A 24447-nucleotide genomic window follows, 5' to 3' on the forward strand; every position below is an offset into this window, starting at 1 on the left:
TGCTTCAAGACTTAGCAGTGTGCCCTGACCCCACACCAAAGTTCAGGAATGTCTTGTGACCACTAACACTCTCTGCCAGGGAAGATGGGTTACATCAGGTTATGGGGGATTCTGCTAGAACATTGGTATGCCAACTAAGGCCCGGGGGCTGGATCTGGCCCAATTGCCTTCTAAATCCGGCCCGCAGACAATCCGGGAATCTACATGAGTAGAATGTGTCCTATTATTTAAAATGCACCTCTGGGTTATTTGTGAGGCTTGCCTGGTGTTTTTACATGAGTAGAATGTGTACTTTTATTGAAAGTGCATATCTGGGTTATTTATGGGGCATAGGAATTTGTTCATTTCCCCCCCCCCCCAACAAAAAAAAAATAGTCCGGCCCCCCACAAGGTCTCAGGGACAATGGACCAGCCCCCTGCTGAAAAAGTTTGCTGGCCCCTGAGCTAGAACTTCTCCAGGAGTTAGTTTCAACCCCGATCTCCTGCAATACATTGAAGAATCTTTCCTGGGAACTTCACCAAAGGATGTAGTCCTGCCACAGGGCATTTCCTAGCCAGCTGCTTCAAGCTCTCCAAACCAACCTAACCTTACTCCCAACAGTTCTCTGTTGATAGGGGATCTTAAGTCCCAGCTTGGGTATTCTGCCTCCCTTGGAGATCAAGACTCAGTGCGCTGGCAGTTGATGACGAATGGAGTGACAAGTCTGATATTGAGGAATCAGAATCCTATAAGCTCTTGTCTAGATACCGAATACCTTCCACTGTTGTGTAAATCCATGGTAGCCAAGTAGGAATTCTTTGTGTTTATAAATGTAAGTTGCTATTTTACCTGTTGACCTCTGGATGGCAGTATAACAGAGTTTGGCAGCAGCTTCAACGAGACCCAGAAATCCCATTCACGGTGAGTAGAACTGTCGCTTTTTGCCATGTAACTGCCCTGCAAACAAATTGGAACAAACATTGGATAAAAACCAAATATAATTTAACCTTGCTGTAAGCCCTGAGCTTCTCCATCCATGATGCAGACAATACTGAATAGTTTGAACTAACTAAGTTATAAGTCTAACTGTATAAGGCATTTTCGTGTTTTCCCAAGTGTCGCCACCCATGCCTTTTTCAGGTGTGTGTGTGTGTGTGTATTTTCTTGCTTGTTTGTAACTGTTTTCCTGCCCACTCTTTGCTTAAAACCCTTCCATTGGGACTTGTACCAATTTGAAGAGAATAGAGAGGCAACAGACCTTTGCATTTCCTACATGTGGAGCTGCTTAAAGCAGGCTGTCATGGGGCCATTCTTTCTCAGTTCATCTTCAGCTTCTGATTCTTCACACGTCTCTTTTTTTTCAAGATAAAGTCCCAATTCGGAGGTATGCCGACGGCACCATCGATACGGAGGAAGCAACTGAACCTACCAAACCTGAGGGTTCTGGGGGAGAAAGGGGACCTTGTTGCTCCTGCCCAAAGACAGAGGCAGAGAAGCAGGCAGAGAAAGAGGAGGCGGAATACAGAAAAGTCTTCGAGAATTTTCTGCATAATGCCATCTTTTTGCCCAGGTGAGGGGGTCCTTTTCCGAAACACGATGGGGTTCGTTTCTTTTAAACTTTAAAAACTTTTAAACGAGCAACCTTATACCCAGCATTGTTTAGGAAAGCTGTGAAAGGAGTAAATTGTGCACTTTTGAAATTGGTGGTTAAAATCAGTGAATGCAGTGTCGGACAGTTATGTTTGACATCCTGATTCAAGACGGCATCTGTTTGTAACCACAAAATGCACAAAAACTTTTTCTTGATCTCAGGAACCATCATGCCGAAAATGGTTGCAGTATCTTTAAGAGGTGCCCAAATGCATATGAATGAACAACTTTCCAAAATATATAACAGATAACTTTTTGTTTTGTATTTTTGATTGATTTCTCCCTCCCCCCCCCCATAGACAGTAATAATGAAAGCCCCTTTCCTGCATGCTAGTAATAAAAATAAGTGCACTTACCTTGAGCCTTGTAGGGTATGTGCCCCATGTTTGTTTCGTCAAAATTTATACTTTGGGGCAGTTTACAGAGGATTTAAAATGGCAAGGTTGCATTTTTAAAAATTGCCACCAGAAAACATCATTAAGTCAATCAAATAAGGAAGAGGTTAAATAAGGAAGATTTTTAAGTTCCTGAGTGAATAGTAATAATGAAGTTTTAGCCTGGTGCATGAAAGATGACTCTGTTGGTGTCAGGAGGGCCTTCTTGGAGTGTGCATTCCATAGTTGGGGCATAGAATACAGGCATTTAAGAGTAGGTGTTCAATCGTATAACTGGGTCCCAAGCCATTCAAGGTGAGCATCAATCTATTTGCATTGGGGCTTGGAAGCAAATAGCTGCTCAGTATTGTTATCTATTATTTTGTTGTTTTTACATTTGTTACTCATTTTATTGGGGGGGGAGCCTCCAAGCAACTTAACAAGACAAACAACAAAGAGAAACAAAAAATAAATAAAACCATGTACAATACAAAAATTCCTAAAATGCTCATTCCAGTAACACAACAAATATGAGAAGTCCTATCCCCCTCACTGCAAGATCACATTGTTTCCTTTGGGATACTATGCAACCCAAGTCTGTCTTCATATATTTCCTCCTCCCCCCCTGCCCCGCCCAAGAGAGGGTGATAAACTTTCCTTACTGTATTCACCTTTTTACACACTAAAGAGCCACTGCTGGTTATTTCCTTTGCCCATCACATTTGAGGGCTTTTTGCAGGGGTTACTGAACCTTTGAAGAGAATTCCACAGCTTTGGATTTCCATATGGTTGCCTTCAGAATAGTCTTTAACATGGGGCATCTCCAACATGCTGCCTTGCATATACTGTCAGACTCCACTCCAACTCTCTTTAGCCCCATCCAGCAAGGCCAGTGGGTCAAGGATTATGGAATTTGTAGTCCAGTGCCAGCCAGAGGACACCATGCTAGCTACTCCTGGACTTAGAGATGCCTACGTGACCTGGCAAATGGTTTGCCTTTCTTTTGCCTATATTTGAAAAGCAGCATTTCCCAGTAGCATTGCTGGAGACAGCATTTGCTTTTAGACTTGGTTAGCAAAACTTGATACTAAAATCATGTTTCTGAAAAAGCCTGTTTCTCCTGCATGTCAAAAGGCTCAGGTGGAACCGATAGTGGCGTATGGTCGCTGATAAGTGCATGTTTTCCTGGTTGTGTGAAGTTTATACTTGCTATATGCCCCATTTTTTCTTCTCTCTCCAGCTTTTTCCTCTCATTCCTCTGGGCCATTCAGTCCGCTGTCATTCCTTGCCCTGCTGAGTTATCTAAGGAGCAGACTAATTCAGCCAGTGGCAACCGGGGAAACTTCTGCCTGGCTCTGCCTTTCACAGCCATCAGCTTAGTTCCGATAGTCACTGCCCAAAGCTTTCTCCTGCCATGCCATCCTTGTGCTAATCAAATATAGATTTATTATTTCAGCTGGTAGTTAATTTTGAAATTGTACGAGTAATGCATTGGTGGGGGCAGGGGAAGCAACAGAATGCCGTGAGCATCTTGACCCTAGAAGAAATGGTAGCAAATGATCAGGTATTGTGACAGTCTCTAGATTGCAATTTTGGGTTGTGGGAGGAAGCAAGTGGGAACGATTAGCATGAGCCTTGACTGTTTCTGCATATTTTCCTCCTCTTTTATCAGCTTGTGTTCATAATTGGTGCATTTTTCTTTTCAATGCTAGAAGAACCTTAGCAGTTGAGATGCAACTGCTAAGTCACTTGTGCTTGTAAGTCACAAAGCAGTTAAAGTGACTTAAGAACCCAGGATGTCAGGGAACTGTGAGATTAGGAACTGGGTGAGATTGCTCCCTCTAAGCAACTTGTTACTTGCACATGTCTGTCTGTCCTCTCTCTCTCTCTCTCTCTCTCTCTCTCTCTCTCTCTCTCCCTCCCACCTCCTCTGTTTGTCTTTTCTTCATTGCTGTCTCCCATGGGAGAGAGCAATTCGTATGTCAACACAGTCCCTATTAGACTGGTGCAGTACGTTCCAGCTTCCTGCTGGAGTGTGCAACATTGCAAAAGCACCAAAGAGGCTAAATAAAAGGGTTGTGTTCTTTTAAACACATCACCAGTTAGGTCTAGTCCCAGCTATTTTATTTATTACTATTTAAATCATATCCTGCCCTTCCTCTCAAAGGAGATCCTGGTGGCAATCTAAGCTATCCAAGGCAGGTTTTCCTAAGACCTTAAAGAAGGCTGGTCGTTCAGTTACGGAGCATCTGCTTTGAACACAGAAGTTCCCAGGTTCAGTCCTTAAGTACCACTTGATCCCTTACAATCACCTTGATCACTGAGAACCTCTGGTGGGGCATTTCTTATGGTTCCTCATGCCTCTGAGGGTCAGTTGGCCTTTAATAGAGATCGAGTCTTTACTGTGGCCAAGCCCTGACCTAGCAGAGGTTCGGCTGGAATCATTCCTGCCTTTTAAAAAGCATCTTCTAAAAACTGTGTTATTCAAACAGGCCTTTGTTATTTGTATCTCTGTTTACCAGCCAATATGTTTTTATTTATGGTTTTATTCTTACTGTAGTTTTATGTGGTGTTTACCACCTTGTATGCTTTTAAAAAGCGTGAGTCTAAATATTTATATAAAATCCCAGGCATCTCCAGGTAGGACTGGGGAAAAACTCTGGCTGAAGCCCTGGAGGGCCCTTATGGACTTACACTTTGAGCCAGGAAGCATAAACACTCACCACCTATTGCATAGTGGTCTGAAGATCTCACTTCCCTGGCTACATTTGAATATATTTCTTATAGATGAAATGCCAGTCTGGGGATACCTCTTTGGACAGCTGGAGCTCTTATATTAATACATTTCTTGTAGATTGGATGTACTGATGTAATTGTATCAATGAGAGCTGCTGGTGGTTTATTAGTATTTGTATTATTCATGTATTAGTTCTTTTTGTTCCCTTATTCTTTTGTTCTTCTTCTTTCTACTTCGTTTAATTTGCAAATAATAATAAAACTAACCAAAAAGGAAGAACAGCTGCCAGCCAGTGCAGGCAATAATTGAGCTAGAGATGGAGCAAAGGTCTGGCCAGTGGTTTCTTGCAAGCATCCAATGGTGGGATATGCCTCTTTCCTTGATGATTGCTTGTCCTATTGCTGAACTTTCCATGGAGTTTGAAGTGATTCTGTTTTCCCACAGTGTTATCTATATCATTTCTGCCCTCAGCTGCCTCCTTTCTGTTTCTCTTCCCTTTGAAATGTGTTTTACTGGGCTTGGATGAATCACCAATGTGAAATTTAACTCGGGAGAGACAACACCTATAAACAGAGAGTTCTGTTGAATGGGACGTCATGCAAGCTTTGGACATCTGTCATTCTTTAACCGTCCTAATGGTTCTCATTATTTTCTCTCAAAACATTGTGACTTCTGGCTCTCTTAAATTTGCTTTCCTCCTTATAAAAGAGGGGTGGTAATCTCACTTTCACTGACTTCTCTTGTTTCTCTGTCCAGGCCTGATCGGAAGCGGAGGGATCTGTCGCCTGTTGCAAACACAACCTTTGCTCACAAGAACAGGACTGCCACAGCCCCAGAGCACTTTGCCAATGAATCGGATGCTGAGGAGGCCGAGATGGAGTTTCCCTTCTTCGAAAGCAAAGTGGAAGGCCGGGAGCGGACGCTTATCTCTCACCTCTTGTCTTTCACGCTCTACCGTATTGACATCCACAGCTGCAATCATGAAGCTGCAAATCTCGGCTGTAGCGCCTCTAACTTTGTTTTTGCAAGAACCATGCCTGCAGGTACAGTTTTGAAACCTGGCTTAAATTCTCTCCTTCCTTCTCTCCTTCCTTCCTTAATAATAATAAAAAGAACAATTCCATCTTTATATCTGCATTCAAAGCATCTTACAAAAAAAAACAACCCAAAAAACCCCTGGCACAACGTTGTAATCTCAGACTCGTTTTCAAAAGGCAGTTTTAACTCCCCGTGTTGAAATCAACCCAGAAAGAGCATAGCTTAGTGTAGAACAACTGTTTTACACGCAGATGGCCCCCAAGTTCAATCCTTGGCATTTCCAGGTAGGGCTAGTTGAAGACCAATGGTCTACACTGACTGGCAGACACTCTACAGCGTTTCAGGCAGGGGTCTCTCCTAGCCTGGGAGAGAACCCTGCCTGACACACTGTAGAGCAGTGGTTCCTAATTAGGGGTCCAGGGACTCCTGGGGGTCCGCGGAACACACCCAGTGGTCCGTGACCCCATCTCTTGCGTCCCTTCCAACTAAATATTTGTCATTTTTGCATGGTAATATCAAAATTTTTATGGTCTGTTTTAGTGCTGTGCAATTTTACAATATATTGGCAAAAAAATCACACCGCAGCAACGGTTTTGACCTGGCAATACATCGCTCCTTGTGTCAGAGAGAGCAAGGCTGCTGATTTTAAGGCACTGCCAATATCGCACAGTGATCTCAACTGGTAACACTGCTCTGAGCTGCCTTCCCTGAGGGAGCCGATAACGCTGCAGCCTTCCCTCATGTTGATGGAAAACAGGGCAGCTGATTGTGAGGTGCTACCTCCCTCTCACACTGACAGAGAACAGTGCAGCTGATTGCCCTTCAAGGCACCGTGGCACTACTTTCCCCTGGCACTGAGATGGAGCAGCTTTTCTCAGTCAACAGTAAAGCAGCAGTAGCCACAGTGGACGTGCACCTTCGCTGGCTGCCCCACTGACGGCGGCTTGATGCATCCCCCCCATCCCCTCCCACTCAAACCATGCAGTGGAGGTGACCCACTTCCTCCCCCACCCAGCCACCCATCCAGTCTCCATGACTGCTCCTTTCCTCATCCCCACACCTGATCTCACATTTCAGACGTCGTGATATATCAGAATATCGGAATATTTAGCTACTGATCTATCGCTCAGCCCTAGTCTTGTTTTTTTAGTATATCTAAATTAGTATATCTAAAATCCTTTGCTTATTAGGGGCTACCCTGCATTTTGGGCAAAAAATTGCAGAGGTAACCACCATAGAAATATCACAATTTTCAAAAGTAGGGGGTCTGTGGTTTGGCTTTTGAAAAATAGGCACTCCTCAGTGATTAGCTAACTGGGAACCATTGCTGTAAAGTGTCTGCCAGACGGCCAGGGGTGTCCAAACTTTTTTCAAAGAGGGCCAGATTTGATGAAGTGAACATGCGTGAGGGCCGATCAAAGTTGTTGACTTTTTTAGGATTGAAGTTGTTCTTTTTTAGGATTTTACTCCAAGAAATAAACTGCCACAGGGGTCGGATTAAACCAACCGGCGGGCTGGATTTGGCCCCCGAAACAGACTTTGGACATGCCTGGTGTAGACCATTGGTCTTCAACTGGTGGGTTGGGAACCACTAGTGGGCTGTGCCCTAATTCAGTGTGGGTCATAGCAGGAGCACTACCAGCAGGCAAATAGTAAAAAATTAAGAAATGGGTCCCCAAATGCATATTGTGCTCATGTTCTGCTTGCTAGTTTCCCTTAGGCATCTGGCTGGCATGATGCAACAGGCTCTTTTTATGTTCTTAAGACTTTAGTGACACCACGTTGTTTGCCTCAAATCTTGACATTGACTCTTGCCCACATCTTTTCACAGAAGGAGCTGATAACATTCCAGGGCCAGTAACGTGGGAAGGGAAGGAAGAAAACATTATATACCTCAAGTGGCCAGAACCGGTTAGCCCCAATGGGTTGATCTTGATGTATGAAATCAAATATGGGCAAAATGGAGAGGTAAGCGGGATTATAGGTCTTTTTCATCCAACCCAATTTACAAGGTTCTTGTGTTTATATACAAAGCCCTGAACAACCAAGGCCCAAGATACCTTAAGGATTGCCTAAGCACTTCTATCCCGGCCCAGTCACCAAGTTCATCTGAAGAAGTTCTGCTAGTTGTCCTCCAGGTTACAGAGCCTCGAGTCTCAGTGTCCTGCATGCACAAGATGCATTAATAAAAATCATTTTAACTGCTTTTCTCCCCCCCCCCCCTAAACTTCTGTAGGAGAAGCGAGAATGTGTTTCAAGGCAAGAATACAAGAAACTTCGAGGTGCCAAACTGACACATCTGAACCCTGGAAATTATTCTGTCCGAGTTCAAGCCACATCACTGGCTGGGAACGGATCCTGGACTGAGGCAATCTCATTCTATGTGCAGCCCAAAAGTAAGGATGTTTTCGTTGGTGGGGAGGGAAATACGGACACACTGGTTGTGTAACTGCTTTCTCCCCAATATTTCGTGTGTTCTTTAGATTTAAGATTCTGAACTTCTTGCAGAAAATGGATCGTTGGATATTTCTCTCAGATTGATTAGATTAGAATGTCTGTGTTTCAAGGCAGATACTGTAGATGAAACAGCAGATGAGCCGTGTCTTCTTTTTCTTTCCTCCGTGTGAGTTTCCTTGGGAGCAACAGCCAGCCACCCTTGGGGTTCCCCCAGATGATCTGCTTGTTGAACATTAATCCCGATTTGAGCATTCATTCTGAAAACATTTGCAAGGAAGTTAAATTGAGCATTTTCAAGGAGATTAAATGACATTGTGCCAAAGCAAGTATTATCCCACACTTTCCAGTGCCATTTCCCAATCACCTTCCTTTATCACAAAACCTCTGCTCTTTTTCAGGAAGCAGGTTTGTAGCACAGGACCTCCAAATCAGCTCTAATAGTGCAGCTTGAATTTGTCTGATATGTAGTTGAGTCCTACCCCAAAATACCGATCATCTGGAAGTGTTCTTGTAAAAAGCTCTGTTAGGTGGCCCTGTGTTCTGTTTGTTGTGTGTGTAGCTATTTATGTTTCGGAGAGATCTAACTAGCTAGTGCAGCAGTAGAGATGCACACATGAATAATCACCATCCTTTTATTTACTTTCTTGTTTTGATCGCTGCAGCACCGAATTACGGGGGTTTCTTGCACCTGATTATTGTTCTACCCATTGCTGTCATTTTGATCATTGGAGGGCTGCTCATCATGCTGTATGTCTGTAATAAAAAGAGGTGAGGCTTGATATTTATTTGTATTTATTTATTGCATTTATATCACACTTTTTCCTCCAAGGAGCTCAAGGGGGCATATATGATTCTCCCTCTCCTCATTTTATCTTCACAACAACATCCTCAAAACAACACGACAGCCAGCATGTAGTAAGTCAGAAAGTAATACCAGTATTGCCCTTTTCCTGATAGATTTTGTAGTCTGGCACAATGGGTTAAACCTTGTCATACTAGCCTAGACAAGGACAAATATATTGTGTGTTCTTCATCTTGCTATAATTGATAATTATATAATTGCTGCTGCTGTTACTGTTGTTGTTATTTTGTTCAGCTAACCTAGGTTCAATAAGTCTGTCATTGAGCATAGGCATATTTGGGAAGTACCACAATTGATTCCCAACACCTTTATGCAAACCTGCCAAATGCTGCTGTTGGGGTGGGTGGGTGTGGGTGTGGGTGTGAAAAGCAAGTCACAAAGCAAAACTCAAAGGTGAGAGGACCAGAATAGAGTGAAACGTTGATCTCTCTCTCTTTTAAAAAAATATGTGTGTTGAAATAAAGAACTTTCCTCTTGCATTTTAACAGGAACAGTGACAGGCTTGGAAACGGAGTGCTCTATGCCTCTGTGAACCCAGAATATTTCAGCGCCTCAGATGGTAAGTCAGGCCTTCCACTTCTGACTCCTTTTAAGACAGCAACATCTTGGAATAAAAGTGAATGCAGAGCCTGAGGTGGAGTCACAAGAAGCTCTATGTGAACCAGTTGTAAAGACAACCTTCACTGTCAGTCAGGCAAAGAAGAAGTTTGGGGGGGCTGAGGAGAGGGGGGGTCTAAAGCTTTTTTTTTTAAGGTCAAGGTAGGTCAGAAAGTTCTTAAAGATACCTAATAGTATTTCTATATTGCAATACCATGAAATATTATGTCAGTTTACAGCAATAAAACATTAAACACTAATAAAAACTATTCAAATAATCATTTGAAGTGAACTTGAGCAATTCTTTAAATTCTTGGTGATGTTTCTTAAAAGCACAGTGCAGGCCTCTTGTATATATTGATTTATATTTATTCTTTAAATTTCTGTCCCACACTTCCTCCTAAAGGAGCTCAGGGAGGCAAACAACCCCCAAAATGAAGGATGTTTAAAATACTTAAAAACAGTAACATAAATACATAATTAAAAGATTGCTGGGAACCATATCTTTCAGCTATCATAGTAACATAGGAAGCTATCTTATCCCAAATCAGACCATTGCTCCATCTAGCTCCGTATTGGTAATGCTGCCTGGCAGAAGCCCTGCAAGATTCTAAACAAATGCCTTCCCAGTCCTACATAGAGATGCCAGAGATTTAACCTGAGACCTTCTGCATGAAAGGCAGATCATCTGCTGCTGAGCTATGGTCCTTTCCTTCTCAATTCTTTCTCATCATCTTTCTCAGCTACACTTAGCACTAGTTTTTATTTGTAGTGAAACCTTTAACCTCCCCCCCCCCCCCAATAAATGCTAGGCTGTAGCTTTTTAAAGACTTGTCAGAGGTTGCACCTTCCAATTGTAAGCTAGGATTTATAGCTCCTAAGTTGCATCCTGGAGCAAAACAGTCCAGCTCTCTGGCATCCAAGAAAACAGGGAAATGTTAATGTTTTGGAGTTGAAATCTTGACCTTGTTCTTGGAAGTTAAACCTGGAGTTTCGTGTTGCTTGTGTATTTTATATATATATATGTCTTTCTATTCAGCCAAAAGAAGTTCCCCAAGTGACTTTCAAATCACAAAAATACCCAACAGCAATGTTCCCTCCCCTCAGGCTTAAACCTTAAAAAAATGATACAAAAGGACAATGGATTTGTAGGAAGCAGGAAATAAGAAAACACAGGTGCAAAATATCAGTTACAAAGTTATCTAATGGCCAGCTGAGTGGGAAATGTCCCTTCTCTTAACCCCACCCCCGTCTAGAGCGTGTTGTAATGGCGGCTGCCACTACATCCCCACCCTCTGTTGAGAAATGCATGTTACAGCTTTTTAATCACATTATTCTGCTCCCCTCTGTTGAAATGCATAGCAGATGCTAAGCAAAGTGTCCTTACCCTCTTAAAATATGCTTTTGCATTACACCTCTGCTGCAGAATGCTCCCTTGCCAGGTACACTACATGCTAAAGTTGGGGGTCTGTGTCTTACTTCAGCAATAGGCTCATTTGTGCATCCTTGGGCGTGATGTTTTCGCTCAGGGTCAGTTTCCAATCTGAAGGGGGGCAACGTTATAGCCTGGCTAAACAACATAATGATTACAAAGGATTGAAGCAGTAAGATGACTGTTGAAATAAAAGCATGAAGTGCAGAGCATCCCAGTATGCTTTAATGAAAAAGGACGTTGCTTGCACTCTGGTTGTTGTTGTTTTTTATAAAAAAAAAATTATGATCGCCATTTCAGTTCAAAGCTGCTTGTGAAATGGGTTCTCCTTGTGATTTTTACAGTGTACGTTCCAGATGAATGGGAAGTACCCCGGGAAAAGATTACCATGTGCCGAGAATTGGGGCAGGGCTCCTTTGGAATGGTGTATGAAGGGATAGCGAAAGGCGTGGTTAAGGACGAGCCAGAAACCAGGGTGGCCATCAAAACAGTCAACGAGTCAGCAAGCATGCGAGAGCGGATCGAGTTTCTGAATGAGGCTTCGGTGATGAAGGAGTTCAACTGCCACCATGTCGTAAGTTTCTGAAACACATTAAAGCTTCTTCCACTCCACCGCCACCCCCCGTTCTCTTACTTAAATCCTGGGAGATGCTGCTTTGCACAGGAAAACAGTTATTTGCTTGCCTGTGTGATGCTTTTGTACAGAACCAGTATAAATGGAATTCTAAATCAGAAAAAAAGCTTTCTTCATAGCCTTTTGGATTAGTTTTCTCAATGCTCTTCCCAGGTTTTTTTGGGGGGGGCAGGGCGGTGCTGCTTTAAATTTATGTTGTGTACGCAGCTAGGAGGAGGATGCTGACATCCGGTGCCACCCTCTGGACTGGCTGTAAGTAAGAAGGTGGGCAGGTGGAGGCTGCCTGGGGACAGGCTGAAGTTGGTGGGGGAGAGCCCCATTCACCCTAGTGACCTGGCCTCCACTGCTTATATTATGTTATTTCTCTCTCTCTCCTCCTCACCCCCTTTTCGCAAGTGGATGCATCGTGTTTGGTTTGGTTTGTGTGTGTGTGTGTGTAGAGAAGAGTCACACACTCACAAGTGCAGTACAGTACATGAGAGTGCACACCTTTTAATAAAACGCTGCCTCTGCAAGTGAATAACCCAAGGCTTTCTTCTCTCAGGTGCGGCTGCTTGGAGTTGTTTCTCAAGGCCAGCCCACGCTGGTCATCATGGAACTTATGACCCGTGGAGACTTGAAGAGTTACCTGCGGTCACTCCGACCAGGCACAGAGGTCAGTCCTGTGTTGAAAGGTTTGACTGCTTTTTTTTGCAGTCCAAGCAGTTGCCTCGGGGAGGGGTGAGGAGGCTGACCTGGGGAGGGGAAGAGCGATAATGAAGGGTACTCGTCCCCCATGGGCCTTAAATTGGTTGGTGACTCCTCATCTAACTGTTAGCAGTCTTAATTCTGTTTTGAAATGTGGTAGTTATTTAGTTATGAGCTAAGTAGAGTTACAGCATTGTTATATTGTTGGGTTTAAAAATAAGAACTTTCCATCATATTGGGGGGGGGGGGGGGTGGGAATAAGAGCTTTCCGTCATATGAAAATGCAGAATCACCAAAGGTTTGTTTTAAGAAACCCCACCTGCCCCAGGTGTAGGTATTCTTGCCTCTTCCACCTTAGGTGCCCTAACCAAAACAGGATGTGTGACCCATGTCCTTGTGCATTTTTGGGGTGCTTCCATAATCCTGTAGCAGGTGAAAAGTCTGGCCTGTGAACTGGGACATCTCCCAGTTCAGATACTGCCTTGACTATGGCCTCCCTAGCAGCAATGTGGGTGGTTTATTTTCCTGTTTGATAAGTTCCTTAGTAACAATGAGATGCCTACTGCAAATGCAATAGAAGCCAAGCTTGGCAGTTTTGATGTTTTTAGCTGTGTTTATTAAATACAAGTAAAATAAACATGGTAAACTAGATCACTCTCTGGGGCACGCTTCCTGACACAAACAGAAAATGTTCTGATTCAGATTAACCATGCGCAAATTTCCCACTGGAAATTGTTCCAAGTCTAAATTTTCTGGAAAACCCACATCACTGCTCCCTAGCTAGGCAAACGGCAGTTATCGTCTACAGATGATACAGGGAAGGAGGTTACAACACTCTGTGGTAGACGAATATGCTCAGTTCCTAGAAAAAGGAAGTAATTTGTAGAAGAATAGATGCAGTTGGGGTTCTTTGTTCATTAATTTATTTAGTTTCTTGCTCCCTTTTGCTGTAAGGTCCCAAAGCAGTTTATGAGAATAAAACATACAGTTATAAAACTATTACAAAATAGCGTGCAATACCAGGACACACTCACACAAACAATAAAAGTAAAAACAATTAAAGAGAGTATATAAAAATAACAATTCTGTTTATAAAACAGTACAAACATTTAAAAGCAATTCCACATTTAAAAAGAGTTAAAATAGTTCTATTATAAGATTATAAGAGCTATTATAAAATAGTTCTATACTGTACATATAAGACCCATTCAGTCTTACATGTCTATGTTCAATATGTGAGCAGTGTATAGAGTATTCATATTTTCTAGAAATTTTCTGCTTTCCTCAAACCTGTAAGCTGTCATTTTGACCTTTTTGCCCAGATTTGGACCCCATGAGCCACCATCCCTCGCAGTGATTATAGGTGGCAGTTGCTTGTTTCTTTATGCCTGTCATGTGCACCGCTAGACTGGCTGCTTTTCAGGCCTGAATTAAACTTTCTGTGCCTACGCGTAACCCAGCGTGGGTCTTTGGTAGGCGCACAGATAAGCTAATTGCTCATGTATTAAATGCTACATGCTGTTACCCTTTTTGTTTTTGATCTGAATTATGAATGAGTGTTGCAACAAACACTAATATTTAGTCATGCACCCAGCATTTAGCATTCATGCTGGCAATTAGAAGGCTTGCAGCCGCCCACATGCTGTTTGCATGGTCCAAATAGGGTAGGCGAAAGCAGGAGCCACTGAAAACCATATTCTACTAAAATGAGGGCTAGTGGTATATGCTCGGGTCTCCCTGTAGGCCCTTGCCTTCATTGTGGTCAGCCTCTGGAGTAGATAATTTACAGTTAAAGCAGTGGGAGCTCCTCACATTTGTGGAAGAGGACAATTAAAATGTGATTGGAAAGCAAACTACATTCCTTCCTTGAAAGGGAAAACAGGATTACACAAATTAATGGAGGAAAGGCTCTCATTGGCTACGAGCCACGGTGGCATTGTTTTCCCTCCACCGTCAGAGGTGTTGGGAACAAAACAGCAAAGATCATTTTACGTGCAACTTAAGGGTTAATTCTGTTGGTGTTAAAAGGAAGGCAGGTGGAAATATTGCTTAGCAACCAGGCAACCAGTTGGATGATAGTTGCTGAGGAAGTTTTTTCTCTGTATGTTTGTTTGATTGTTTCCCTGCTATGTACAGGAATTGACTAGTCTGTCCAAACTTGAGTAGGATTGAATTCCTGAACAGGACTGAACTCCCTGTGCATCAATCCTGCTCTGTGCAGCCATGTCTCTACCTGCCAGACACCCAACGTCACATGTGACATCAGCTGTAGGGCAGTTGGCCATGGTTTCAAAGAAATTGCTTGATGGGCCAAGTAGGGAGGCCTGGGTTTGCCACCTGTGTTTAACCTTTCTTTTGGAATGGACTGATGGCTAGATGCAAATAAATGAATCTGAACAGATCCTAACCAAATCATTGAAAATTTAGCAAGGAAGGAAGCAACAGCTTCTTAAACTCAAGTTAACAGTTGTCTTTCTCTCCTTTTTTGTTCAGAATAACCCGGCTCATATTCCTCCAGCCCTAAAGAAGATGATTCAGATGGCAGGCGAGATTGCGGATGGCATGGCTTATCTCAATGCCAACAAGTTTGTCCACAGAGATCTCGCTGCAAGGAACTGTATGGTGGCTGAGGACTTTACTGTGAAAATTGGAGGTACCCCCCTTTTTTTTCAGTCCAATGGTGACATACAAAGGAAAGAAGGATCTTAGTTCTAGGTAGGGCATTTGGAAGCCACAGATCTGCAATAGGTTTTTCCTGCTGCTTGTTATCATTAAATTTATTCCCCATCCTTTACCAGCAGGTCCCGGGGTGCGGGGTGGGGTTTACAACAATTTAAAATTCAGAATTAAAATCAGTTAAAGCATACTATATTTGCAAGAATAGGATGTGTCCTGAAAATGCATCTTCAGCAGCTACTTCTGTTTAGAGCTGTGCCTGTCACATGTCTTGAGAACAACACTGGGCATGTCTATGTCTAGTAGAGAGCCAAGCACCCTAAGTGTCTTTGTTTTTAACTTTTTATGAATAAAATGAGCAAAAGCAAGTTTCTGGCCATTTATTTGGGCTGTGGAGTAAGCAGAGCTTGAAAATGCTGTGGACAGGGCTTAGTGAGATCACTAGAGGCTGGAGTAAAATGTCCAGTTTATAGCAAGGTAGAATTTTGGCTCCTCCCTCCTTATGACTGCAGATGAAAAGGGTATTTGTGGTGCATCCTGTGAAAGCAAGGAAGCACAAATAGAAACCTCCAGGGGAGCCACAATAGTGACCAATCTGTTCAATTCACTGGACAAGTAAGATTTGTATATACTTCCTTTCCTCTAAGCAGGTTAAGGCAGTGTGCCACATGGAGTTCTCCACTCTCATTTTATTCTTCCAATAACTCTGTGAGTTACTTGCATGCATCGCCAGGTAGGGCTTGGGAACCCCTGCCTCCTGAAACCCTGGAGAGCTGCTGCCAGTCAGTGTAGCCAGTATTGAGCTAGGAAGACCCAATGTTCTGACTCTACCTCAGGTGTCAGTTGTTGGCAGCTTGAATTGTTTTTCAGCAGCTTTCGTGGCAATGTGGTACTTTTGTTTTATTTTTACTGTTATTATTATTATTATTATTATTATTATTATTATTATTATTTTAACATGCTTCCTGTTGTCTTCCATGTAGATTTTGGCATGACGAGAGATATATACGAGACCGATTACTATCGCAAAGGTGGGAAGGGACTGCTTCCTGTCCGCTGGATGTCCCCAGAATCACTGAAGGACGGCGTGTTCACGACAAACTCGGACGTCTGGTAATAATGAATGTGTCTGGGGTTGTTTTTGCAACATTCCCAGAACCCCTGCAACTTGAATATGGCATGAAGAAAACACCACATCAAGCTTTTGGACAACTCTGGTTTTTCCTGTTATCTGTCCTATTTGTAGACTCCTTGCTACACGGCCCCTGTGTAATGTAGTCACAAGGGTGCTACTTCCTCTGTTTTGGAACTTCTGTCATGCCAGACCCCCAGTTTTAAACATGTTTAAACAAATACCTATATGGCTTTAAGGCTGGCTCGGTACTGTAATATCCATGCAGGGCTACTTAGCAGCTGCTGCAAAAGAATTAGACAGGAGAACTAGAAACATTGCAAGAAAACACCAGGACTCTATATATATTCGGCTTTGAGTTAAATTCTTTGACATAATAGACTTACAGCTGTAAAATTAAAAGTTGTGTCATTTTGTGTCTATGCCGTTTTTCCCACAGCCCCAGAGAAGCATTTTGAAACTCCACGCTTTGGCAGTCATGCTTCTTACATAGACGAGTGTATTTTGGAAACCACTTGGCTTCCCATAGCAGAATTCTTGGGAAGGGAGAACCCGTTGCTCCCTTTGTAGCCCTGTCTTCTGGAAAAGCTAATTTCAGAGCTGGGCTTACATAGCTTTTATTTCAGATTCCACTGACGGAGTAAAATAAGCACACTATCATCCAAGCCAGAAATAGTGTTGCAGGGAGGGGTGTGCGTGATTTGAATCCAGATCCCAGGGTATTGAGATTTTAGTTAGAGCCAGGCGAGTTTCTATGAGGATGGATTCCAGCATCTGCATTCATGTGGAAGAGCCCCTTGTGCAGACACAAAATTCCAGTGTAGTATTTGGAGCATAAAGTGTTACTTGCAATACAAAATCCATGTGACTTTGGCATAAACCTAGCCTCCTGTTTTGCAGTTACTTTCTGCAAATCAACACAGGGGTTTTTACTTTTAAATCATGACATAATTTACACTTCAGGGAGGTGCATGTGTAAAACCGGCAAAACACTCAAAGCAACTGACCCAAACAGCCACTTTCCTAAAAGCTGTTGCACTCATTTCTTTTTCCAGCACGAGAGATTTATTACCAGATCAGAAAAGGCGTGTGCCCCATAACTTGTGAATGGTTTCCTGAGTGGTGGCTTTGGTGTAGGCGCAGTCATCCAGAAGCCACAACGTATACTGGTTTATCATCTGTATATTCCAAGCCATAAAAGGTAGCCTCATACCTCCAGTAGTCCACAGAAGGAATGCCAATGTGATGTTGGGCTGTCAGTGAGCACATGGCTTGCTGTTTGCCCCCATAATAAAGCTGGAATCCTTTGATCTTTTTGTCTCCATACCTCAGAGCAGGCTTTCATTATGAGGGACAATCACGTATGTGGCTTTTTCAAGCCCTGCTCCATTTCCTCCTTAGTTAGGCCCGATTCCCATACCTCTGGAATTTCTCTGCTCTTGATCCCCTTTGTTGAGGTGAGATATTGTCCTTCAGTTGCAAGTCTGGGGTAGAGAAGGAGGTTACTTACTTAGTTGATGGTGATGTGAGCAAAATACCCGACCCCCTCTCTGATGCTCACATAAGCTCAGTGCACAAAAGTGGCCAATTCAGTTTAAACTTCCGTTTGCTAGAATGCTACCTAACTTTTAGACTTTTCTTGTAGGTCTTTTGGTGTCGTCTTGTGGGAGATAGCCACGTTAGCAGAGCAGCCTTACCAAGGCATGTCCAACGAGCAAGTTCTTCGCTTCGTGATGGAGGGTGGCCTTTTGGAGAAGCCAGACAACTGTCCTGATATGCTGTATGTATCACCCCATCTTTATCTGCCTTTCTCTTCTCACCTGACTGCCTTGAATCTGATGCTACCCAGCTGTCTGTGTCATCAAGGCAGGCTGAAGGGGTAGTGGGGGATATGGAACTGAGCTACCACAGATTTGAGCATATTCTTTTTGCTGAGACCCAGTTGCCCAAAAGGTTACTTTCCCATTTACGCTGTTTCCCATTAAGAATTGCTGCCAGTGAAGCCAGAGCTAGAAATTCTTACGCGAGCAATGCCAAACCTCTGTCCTACACAATGTATTGCATGTATTTCATTGACCATAACTCCAGTTGGGAAGGGCTGGGAGACATACTGGCCTAAAACCCCATAGAGCTGTTGCCAGTCAGTGTATACAGTACTGAGCTAGGTGGACAAGTGGTCTGACTCCATTTCAGCTTCCCGTGAGCCCATGATTCTTTCAAGTCAGGAATCTTCATAACACTAATGTTTCTTTTGGAAGGTTTTCCTCCCACCGGAAGCAGCTACAATGGTTAGCCAGCTTTAGGCCATTTCTTCTCAACCCCCAGCTTTTACACAAGCTGGTTTCAAGCCTGGTTCGCTTCTCTGAACAGGCTTTCTGGAAAAGAAATGCTGCGCCTTGCTGTTTGCGATTTTGTCGGAGGCCCACACAAGGGATGCAATAGCTTAGGGGGCCCCAGCTGCTTCAGATTCTTGGGGAAAGAGCTTATTTGGCCAGCAAACTCGGGATGGTGTCTGGTGACAATCCAGTGTTGTTTTGCTGCTTGCTCGCTCACTCGGGTTGAGCAAGAGGAAGAGCCTGTAGGAGGTTGCCATGGAAGTGGATTTCCCCCACCTTGCATTCTTTCCCTTCCTGGATGGGAATCTCCAGCAGTCTCAAACATCTTTGAAATTATGCTTGACATTGTGGGAATAGCTCAACAAGGCGGGAGAGAGGAAGGGTGTGTGTGTGTTTTGGAGTTCTGTAGAGGAAAAGAAATGTTTTCCCATTTTCATTTCCTTTGGCTGGGACAACAAATAGATGAGATTAATAGGGTTGTTGTTTTTTTGTTCTGTCTTGTTTTAAAAGCTCTGAGGTCCAGTCCCCCCTCCCTCAGCATTGAGACTGAAATAATGTTTAGAGAAATATTTCACATATTTTTGTTTCCTTTGGGCATTTCCAAGCTATATTAGTCACTGATTAAAGGTGAGGGTTTTCAATGAAGTTTTGTATAGAGTTTAACGTTGAGCTGCTAATAGGTACCAATTGACATGATTTATGGAATCAATAACTCTTCCTTCTCCTAACAAAATAGAAAATTCTTTCCAGTAGCACCTTAGAGACCAACTGAGTTTGTTCTTGGTATGAGCTATCAGCTGATCACCCATTCCCACCACCCTTCTGAGTAATACCCCTCCCCACTCCCTCACTATATTTAAGGATCTAGTGACTTCTGTTTCAGTGTATCTGAAGAAGTGTGCATTCTGGGAAGAATTTTCTATTTTGTTTCGACTATGGCAGACCAACACGGCTACCCACCTGTAACTCTTCCTTCTCCTTTTGAATTGACTTCAACTGATGGTCAGACTTTTCATAATTCATTTTTCTGATCCTTCATGGGGTAAATGACTCAGTTTTGGAAAACATCAGACAACTGCAGAGCTTTGAATTCCAGCCCTCAATATGGTTACTAAGGTTTGATCCAATGGCTGCCACTGAACTACCAAGTCCAGTTCAAGGTCTTGCCCTGGGCAGGCTTGGGGAACCTTTTTCAACTTTGAGGGCCACATTATCTTCTTAACATCCTTTTGAGGACCACACATCAGTGAAAGATGGAGCAATGAATGGGAACTTTGCTTTTGTACTGTAGGCTGGTTTCTGCACAATACCAGAGTTCAAGGAGTATTTTGGACTATTTTAAAATATATTGTGAATAAGAACATACTGTTGGAGATTTCTGTATGTAGTCTGTGATGTTGTATTGTGCTTTTGCTATTTTTTGTTGGGAGTTGCCCATACTGGCTGGGGCAATCGAATCAGATGGGTGGCATAATAAATAAAAGATGATGATGATGCTTTATGGCAGAGTTCGGATTTGAACTCTGGTCTCTCAGATCCTACTCTGGCACTCTAACCACTACTCCACATTTGGGTTATATATCATGTTGCTCTGCCCCCATCATTTGGAGTGTTGTCCCAACCAGCATCATACACACCTGCTGTTGGCCCAAAGGGGGCAGGAAACCATCCATTGCCAAGACCTGTCTTCTTGCTCTACTGAAGAACCAGCTTCATTTGGCTGTTCCTCTCCCTGAACTGTTTTCATTCCAGCTGCTCAGTGTAAAAACTATTAACTTAAGGGTACCTGAATTTTCTTCTTGCCCCATTCTCCCCATCACCTGTTCCTTTTTTGTATGGTACCTTTTAGATTGCACGCCTCCAGGCAGAGATTTCCTTCCTTCCTTCCTTCCTTCCTTCCTTCCTTCCTTCCTCTCCCCCCCCCCCCCAGTGCTCATATCTAAGCTGCTCTGGGAGCCTCCTCCAAGTTTAAAAATACTGTACCTATAATGAATCATTGCCAGCTGAAACAGGGGGACCCTGACAGACCAAAATGGGTGGTTGTTGTTTTTCATTCCCAGCCACACAACTGCAGCTACATATTAATCCAGCCTCAGACATGGACTTCCATTAGGAATCCAGCACGGACAAGAAGATGCTGTTATTAGCATATTGGTTTTCTCTCCTCCCTCCCAGTTCCATCCACTTACAGATTCTTCCTCCATCTTGGGAAGTGCATCTTGTTTCCAAGACAGTATAAACAAGGCCTCCTTAACCACTCGGTGCGAGTAGCAAAAAACTTCCTATTATGGGAAGCACTGGCACTGGCTTGAAGGAAGTGTGATGTGTGCTTGCTGGTGCTGACTGTCACGTGTCTCCCGTTCCACTGGTTGTGGTATCTCCTCAGCAATGCCCAAAGGCCGCAGGGCAGGAAGCCAGCCCAGTGTCCCATGCTCTTGGCTCCAGCTGGTGTGCCAGGCCCCCCCCCCCCCGAGACAGAGCCTCGTCAGCTGGGGAGGAACAGCGATGAAGTAACAGAAATGGATCTCGGATATTTTTGTCACACTCTTTCTCCTTGGTTGTGAGCGGGTGGGGGAAGGTGAGGAGGGGGTGGCAGCTGTTCCTACAAGCTGCCTGCTTTTCAAGAGGAAAGCTAGGCAAACATAGGGCTTACTTAAAGGGGGTGGGGAGAGAACATTTCACCCCCTTGTCCTGGGCGTCTGCTGGGGGAAGGTAACGGGGGCAGTCCCCCCTCCTCACATGAATCGTTATCCCAGATGTTCAGCTTTCTTTTTTTTTTTTAAGTAAGTTTGTGGCATTTGTAGAATGTGGCCAAAGGTATACGCACTATTCTTACTTTTTTGTGAGAAATTAGCCTGCTTCCCCTGTCATATTGCTCCCTCCCCGTCCAAAAAATATATATTGGGAACACCCAATTCTTACCAGGCTAGAATTTATGATGCCTTTTTATGACACCACACAGTTGTACCACTAACACATTTTTCCAGGCACAGGAATAGGGACCTCCTAACAATCCTGAGCACCCTTAAAAACCTACTGTTTTCCAGGATTCCAGGGGGAGGGGAGCCATGAGTCTAAAGTGGCAGAATAGTGTTTAAATGCATGGTGCCGATATGGCCTAACTAAAGTTGGTCGTTTAGTATCAGTGATCGGTTGTGTCAGGAAACCCCCCTCCCCATGGCAGGCAGCATCCCGGGATCGTTTGCAGTACTGTACAGGGAACCTCCTCTGTTGTTCACCAGCTCGTCATCCCCCTCCTCAGGAGGAAGCGACCATTCCTCCAGTGGGGAGGGGGAGTTGGAGGCAGGAAGTCTGCGCAGGGGCTGTGAGCAGATCGCAGAGCCTGAGCACCAAAGGGAGAGCGGGGAACAGGGACAGTTTCCCACGCTCCGAGGTCGCAGACAGGAAAGACGTGGAAGGGGGAGACGGGGGTTCAGAATCCCGCGCCTCTTTTGCTGGACAAAGAACCGGAAGGGTTCATTCCTGGACTCTGCAGAGGGATGAGATGGACGTTTTAACTTTTGCTCCACTGTAAATATTTGCACAATAAAGAACTTAGTTTTAGAAGTTCTGCGTTTGGCTGATTTCTCATGAGCAACCACTGAACGTCCTTACTGGTTGGTCCCACACTGTGGAAAACACCCAGCAAAGATTTGGCATAGGCATCTTCCATTTTGTCTTTCTGTTGAAGACATTTATATGTAGACAGGCCTTTGCAGCTGTTTAGTTTTTTATTAACCAGTCACCTTACTGGTAATCTGTATTTTAGTTTGTACGTACTTTGGTTCTCAAATGTAATCTGCTCCAGAAATCCGTTCGACTTCCAAAAATGTTTGAAAACCAGGGCGCAGCTTCCGATGGGCTGCAGGAGCTTCCTGCGCTCAATCGGAAGCCGTGTCGAACGTTCAGCTTCCAAAGAACGTTTGCAAACCGGAACACTCACTTCTGTGTTTGTGCCCTTCGGGAGGCAAAACATACGAGTACCAAGGCGTTCAACAACCAAGGTACGACTATATTCTATAGCCAGTGTGGTGTAGTGGTTAAGAGCGGTAGACTCGTTATCTGAGGAACCGGGTTCGCGTCTCCACTCCTCCACATGCAGCTGCTGGGTGACCTTGGGCTAGTCACACTTCTCTGAAGTCCCTCAGCCCCACTCACCTCACAGAGAGTTTGTGGGGGAGGAAGGGAAAGGAGAATGTTAGCCGCTTTGAGACTCCTTCGGGTAGTGAAAAGCGGGATATCAAATCCAAACTCTTCTTCTTCTTCTTCTTCTTCTTCTTCTTCTTCTTCTTCTTCTTCTTCTTTTAAATGGTGTTTTCTGGTTTCACTTTGCAAACTGCCCCAATACTATGCAATGTGGCGGCATTGAGACACATTCATAAATGAATAGATACTCAGCGCTGCAAAACTAGGTTGGTGGTTTCACACCCGTGTGTTTTCCTCTCTTCTCTTTCCAGTTTCGAGCTGATGCGCATGTGCTGGCAGTACAACCCCAAGATGAGACCCTCCTTCCTGGAGATCATCGGAAGCATAAAGGACGAACTGGACCCAGCCTTCAAAGAGGTCTCCTTCTTCTACAGCGACGAGAACAAGCCGCCCGACACGGAGGAGCTTGACTTAGAGACAGAGAACATGGAGAGCATTCCTTTGGATCCTTCCTCGACCCTCCAACCTTCTGACAAACACTCAGGACATAAAGCTGAGAACGGCCCTGGCGTGGTGGTCCTGCGGGCCAGCTTTGAGGAGAGGCAGCCGTACGCGCACATGAACGGGGGGCGCAAGAATGAGCGAGCCTTGCCTTTGCCTCAGTCTTCGGCCTGCTGACCTTTCAGAACCAGGTTTTTTTTTTTTTTTGTCGTTGTCGCGAAACCGTGCATCTGCACAAGCATCGGGAGAGGGGTGGGGGAGAGAGAGCAAGCAAAGCAAGAAAGAAAAATAACAATATATTCAAAAGCCTACTGTACCTCAGTGGATCTTCAGAACTGTCATAGCTGCACACAGGAGAATCCTCTCTTCAGTTTAAAAGTTGAACTAGCATTTTTCCTCTTTTTTCTTTTTCTTTTTTTCAATATGCAAGCAGAAGATTGTTTCAAAGCAAAAAAAAAAAAACTCTGAATGTGGGGCACACACTCAGCCTTCTAAAACTCTTTGACAGTAACAATAGCAAATGAAAACTTGAGAATCTGATGTGTGTATCCCCCTTTCTTTCCTTCCTTTCTGCTTCATAATGGAAAACATATCTGCGTGAAGTTCAACTGTACGGCACTTTTTTTTTTTTTTAAAGAATCACATCAAAAGAAAAATGGCAGGCCAGCAGAGGCACACACACACACTCTCTCTCCCTCCCCCCCCTTCTTCTCTCTCTCTCTCTGTCTCTCTCTGTTCCCCCTCGCAAGCACCTGCTTAACACTTTAGGTTGTTACAAAAGCAAAGCAGGATTTAAAGAGGGGCAGGGGGAAGGACTGGATTTTTAATATTATTCCTTAATCTTTTTAGGATCACCTTAGAGATAAAAAGAAAGGCCATTATTTGTCCAAGGTTGTAAACTGTTTTCAACGCTGCCAAATTTTGCCAAAAACAAAACAAAACACAAAACGAACTTTCTTTTAGGGGTGTTTGTTTTTGGGTAGGCATCAAGGGGGCAAAATAATCACATGTTCCCTTAAAATGAAATGCAGACCAGTACACTCCAATTATACACTGGCATTATTTAAAAAAAAAAAAGATCAGATTGTCTAGATTTTTTTTTTTTACTGGACAAAAAACCTGATTTTTTTCTAAACGCAGTTGAGAACCTAAAGGGGAGGGTAGAGGTGAAATAAATTACCTTCCCTTATATGAATTCTGGACAAAAC

General features: G+C 43.8%; 1 protein-coding gene across 2 annotated transcripts in view; it reads left to right on the forward strand.

Annotated features, from left to right (window-relative positions):
- IGF1R (insulin like growth factor 1 receptor) overlaps positions 1-23779 on the forward strand; it is a 180091-nt gene extending 156312 nt beyond the window's left edge. For both annotated transcript variants that reach the window (XM_033166448.1, XM_033166449.1), the window contains 12 exons: positions 1346-1550; positions 5498-5784; positions 7611-7747; positions 8016-8175; positions 8899-9004; positions 9587-9657; positions 11472-11701; positions 12306-12416; positions 14942-15101; positions 16108-16237; positions 17902-18036; positions 23050-23779. In XM_033166448.1, the coding sequence (XP_033022339.1) occupies positions 1346-1550; positions 5498-5784; positions 7611-7747; positions 8016-8175; positions 8899-9004; positions 9587-9657; positions 11472-11701; positions 12306-12416; positions 14942-15101; positions 16108-16237; positions 17902-18036; positions 23050-23416 (2099 nt within the window). In that variant the 3' untranslated portion in view covers positions 23417-23779. The remainder of the gene's footprint in view (positions 1-1345; positions 1551-5497; positions 5785-7610; positions 7748-8015; positions 8176-8898; positions 9005-9586; positions 9658-11471; positions 11702-12305; positions 12417-14941; positions 15102-16107; positions 16238-17901; positions 18037-23049) is intronic.
- Positions 23780-24447: the final 668 nt, after the last annotated feature.

Source organism: Lacerta agilis, chromosome 13 (assembly GCF_009819535.1).
Source record: "Lacerta agilis isolate rLacAgi1 chromosome 13, rLacAgi1.pri, whole genome shotgun sequence".
Taxonomy (NCBI): domain Eukaryota; kingdom Metazoa; phylum Chordata; class Lepidosauria; order Squamata; family Lacertidae; genus Lacerta; species Lacerta agilis.